The sequence below is a fragment of the Numida meleagris genome, chromosome 7 (genome assembly GCF_002078875.1).
Source record: "Numida meleagris isolate 19003 breed g44 Domestic line chromosome 7, NumMel1.0, whole genome shotgun sequence".
NCBI classification, from domain to species: domain Eukaryota; kingdom Metazoa; phylum Chordata; class Aves; order Galliformes; family Numididae; genus Numida; species Numida meleagris.
The window spans coordinates 28946499-28949523 of record NC_034415.1 but is presented as its reverse complement, the minus strand read 5'-3'; the positions used below and the strand labels follow the sequence as shown (position 1 = coordinate 28949523).

At 51.3% G+C, this 3025-nt stretch overlaps 1 protein-coding gene across 1 annotated transcript in view; it reads left to right on the top strand.

Annotated features, from left to right (window-relative positions):
* Window positions 1–3025, top strand: part of GNG12 (G protein subunit gamma 12) — an 18514-nt gene extending 15489 nt beyond the window's left edge. Inside the window, exons 4-5 of the mRNA XM_021404901.1 lie at window positions 254–370; window positions 1032–3025. Coding sequence (XP_021260576.1) covers window positions 275–370; window positions 1032–1157 — 222 coding nt within the window. The 5' untranslated portion in view covers window positions 254–274 and the 3' untranslated portion in view covers window positions 1158–3025. The remainder of the gene's footprint in view (window positions 1–253; window positions 371–1031) is intronic.

The window sequence follows — 3025 nt, the reverse complement described above, 5'->3', positions numbered from 1 at the left end:
TTTTTTTTTTTTTTCCCTGGGATGTTGCGAAGCTGCTGCAGAACCCCGGGGCGGGGGGACGGCGGAAGCGCTGCAGTGCGTTGGAGCTCAGTGCAGTTTGTCGAGGGGTGTTTGGTGCCTCTTGGCTGATGCTCCTGTTGTGTAAAATAAGAAAAACTAACACCGCTTCTTGCAGCTCGTCGCGTCCTCGTAGGGAAGCGGCGCGACGTGCTGTGCCGCCTTGGGAATGATAACCGGTCGTGTTTCCCAACAGAGCATCGCCGTCTCACTGAAAATGTCGGGTAAAACAGCCAGCACCACCAACAACATAGCTCAGGCCCGGAGGACTGTCCAGCAGCTGAGAATAGAAGCCTCAATAGAAAGAATAAAGGTGAGAGCACGGCCTTCCCCAGCCCCTCTGTTTCTCCTGTTTACCCCCGCTGGGACACGTGCAAAGTGGACGCAGTTCAGATCTTCCCCCGTCTTGGAACTTGACGTTTACATCTCAGCCCGGCAAATCTGCATAGTAGTAAATCATTGTTCATTGTGCCCGAAGAAGCTGTGGGTGCCCCATCCCTGGAGGTGCCAGCAATGCAAACTCAGAAACGCACACAGCAAGGTACCCTTTCTTGGTGTGGGGTTATGCAATGAGAAACCATATTTAGCGTTATAGAAAGCGTTAAGTCATCTGAGGACACTTCTGTTTATTGGCCCCAGCTTTGTAGACAATAAGTTCCTTATTACAAACCTGCTGCACGATTCTGAGCCCTTCCTGTTTGTTTTTGGTCTTCTGCAGAAGCCCTGTGCGAGCGGAGCCATCCTATTGCCTGGTGTCACGAACTAGTGCCAGAGCAGCCGGAGGAGCTCCCCTCTGCGGATAGGGCTGGCCCCAGGGCGAGGCACAGGGCTCCCTGTCTCTCGCAAGGAATAGGGTGTGGGCCCGTGAGGCGCTGGTGGCCCGGCATCCTTCCCTTTGCACAGGGTCACATCCGCTCCCGTTGCCGGCTATGGGGAAGCAGCAGCCATCGGATCTTATCTTCTTCCTTCTGCAGGTGTCGAAGGCGTCGGCAGACCTCATGCTCTACTGCGAAGAACACGCCAAGAAAGATCCGTTGCTGATGGGCATACCCGCTTCCGAAAACCCCTTCAAGGACAAGAAGACGTGCGTTTTGTTATAGGGGCGCGGCCGTGCCTCCGCAGCTCCCCAGGGCAGGGCAAGCCGCAGGCAGATGTGTAGGCAAACAACCTGTAAGGTACCCGGTATTCACTGTCCTCTTCTCACGTGTAGAAACGATCTCTTAGGCTTTCTAAAGCATTTCCTCTGCTCCCAGTCTCCGGCAGGAAGCGAGATTTCACACTGAACCACTTCTCCCTTTGTCCCAGGGGAGCGGGGTCCCAGCGCGGAGCCGTGGCTGCGACCGCGCTGCTGCTGTGACCTCGCACGCACACACCAAAGCTGCCCGGCTTTGCTGCCAAACAGAGCCGGGCTCCGAGTTGGAATCCCCATTATTAAACATTGGTGGTGTCACACTCGTTGAAATCACGTGTGTGCACCGAGCAGGGCCTCCCTCCTTAGCATTCAGGTGTGCATTTGTGCACGTTCACACTTGGAAGTGCATTATCCAGCAGCAGCTACCTTGAGAAATGATGGTAGCGACTGCAGGAGAGCTCCAGGCTCACGCCAACACCCTTGGTGCACTTGTTCCTCTTGGCAGGGTTTTTGCGGTGTAAAACCTAAGAGTCAGGTAGCCAAGGGTTTTTCCTAGCCTTCAGGAGGAGTGGAAAAAGCAGTTTTCAGCTTTAAATCTGTTTTTCTGATTTCTCTAATCAAAAATCTGTGTCGGCATTAAAAAAAAAAAAAAGGCTGTCAGGATAATCGGAGGCGACAGGCTCGTAGTTCATGTCTTTGTGGAGGAGTTAGAGGTGTGGTTCTGTCACTCGAAGTCTCATCTATGTTTTGTGCAGGGACTCAGAATTTGGCTCTTTCCTAAATTCCTTCCTAAAGGGGAAAAAATGCCAAATTGCATCCAGACTGTGGCTGTGCAGGCGTTAGCGGGGGGCCTTCCCACCAAGTCAGTCGTTTTATATAGCCACATAATAAAAGAAGTCCTTGCGTGTGTGTATATAAATATATATATATAAACTTTAATAGAATATTTATACAAACATTGCATATTAACAGAAAACTTCCAGGGGACTTAAAATGATGCTGCCTGCAGCTGGCTACCGGTGTGTGCTGCCTTTCCCTGTAGCCAGTGGTCCAGGGCTGGAGTTGTGAGCAGCCGTCGCTGCGCGTTTCTGTAAGGATACTTGCAGGACTTATTAACCACTTGTAATTTACCGTCTTACGTTGCCTATTTGTCATTTCTATATTAAATTATATACGCACTGTTGATAATATATTGAGAAATTACGTATTTGTTTAGCGAGGCTCTTTAACAAACAGCTCAAAAAGCTGAATACGAGGCCGGCAGTAAGAAAACTGTACTGCTTCCTCCGGGCTTGCATTCAAATTATTTTTATAATCAGACTATTTTTCTAGTGACGATTTCCAAACGATAACGTAGATCAATGCAGATCCGCACCAATTTCTTGGGTTTTTTTTTTTACTATGCTCGAGTCTCATTTTATAACACGTTAGAAACAGCCGGTAGCTGAGTTGGGGTGGCCGGCAAAGCCCGGGCTGTGGGCAGGTGCGGGGCTCATGCTGTGACCCAGATGTGCTCCTTCCAGGAGCCTGCTGCCCCGCAGCCAGCAGTGCTGGTTGGAGCTCCTCGCCCCGCCAGAGGTACCCTGTGGTTCTGGATTGGCAGTTGGACCAGTTGGTCGGAGAGGTCTTTTCCAACCTGAGTGGTTCTGTGACTCGGTGTGTCTAGCTTTGTCCCTGTGCTGTTAGCGAGCCGGCTACCGACACGAGGTCCGGCGGTGGTCCTAGTCTACAACTGGAGCTCTGCCACCTCTCGTCCTTCCCACTCGTATTGCCGTACCCACCCAGCGCACAGGATGCTTCCCTTTGTACTTTCTAATAAAGAAGTCCTGGCACGGA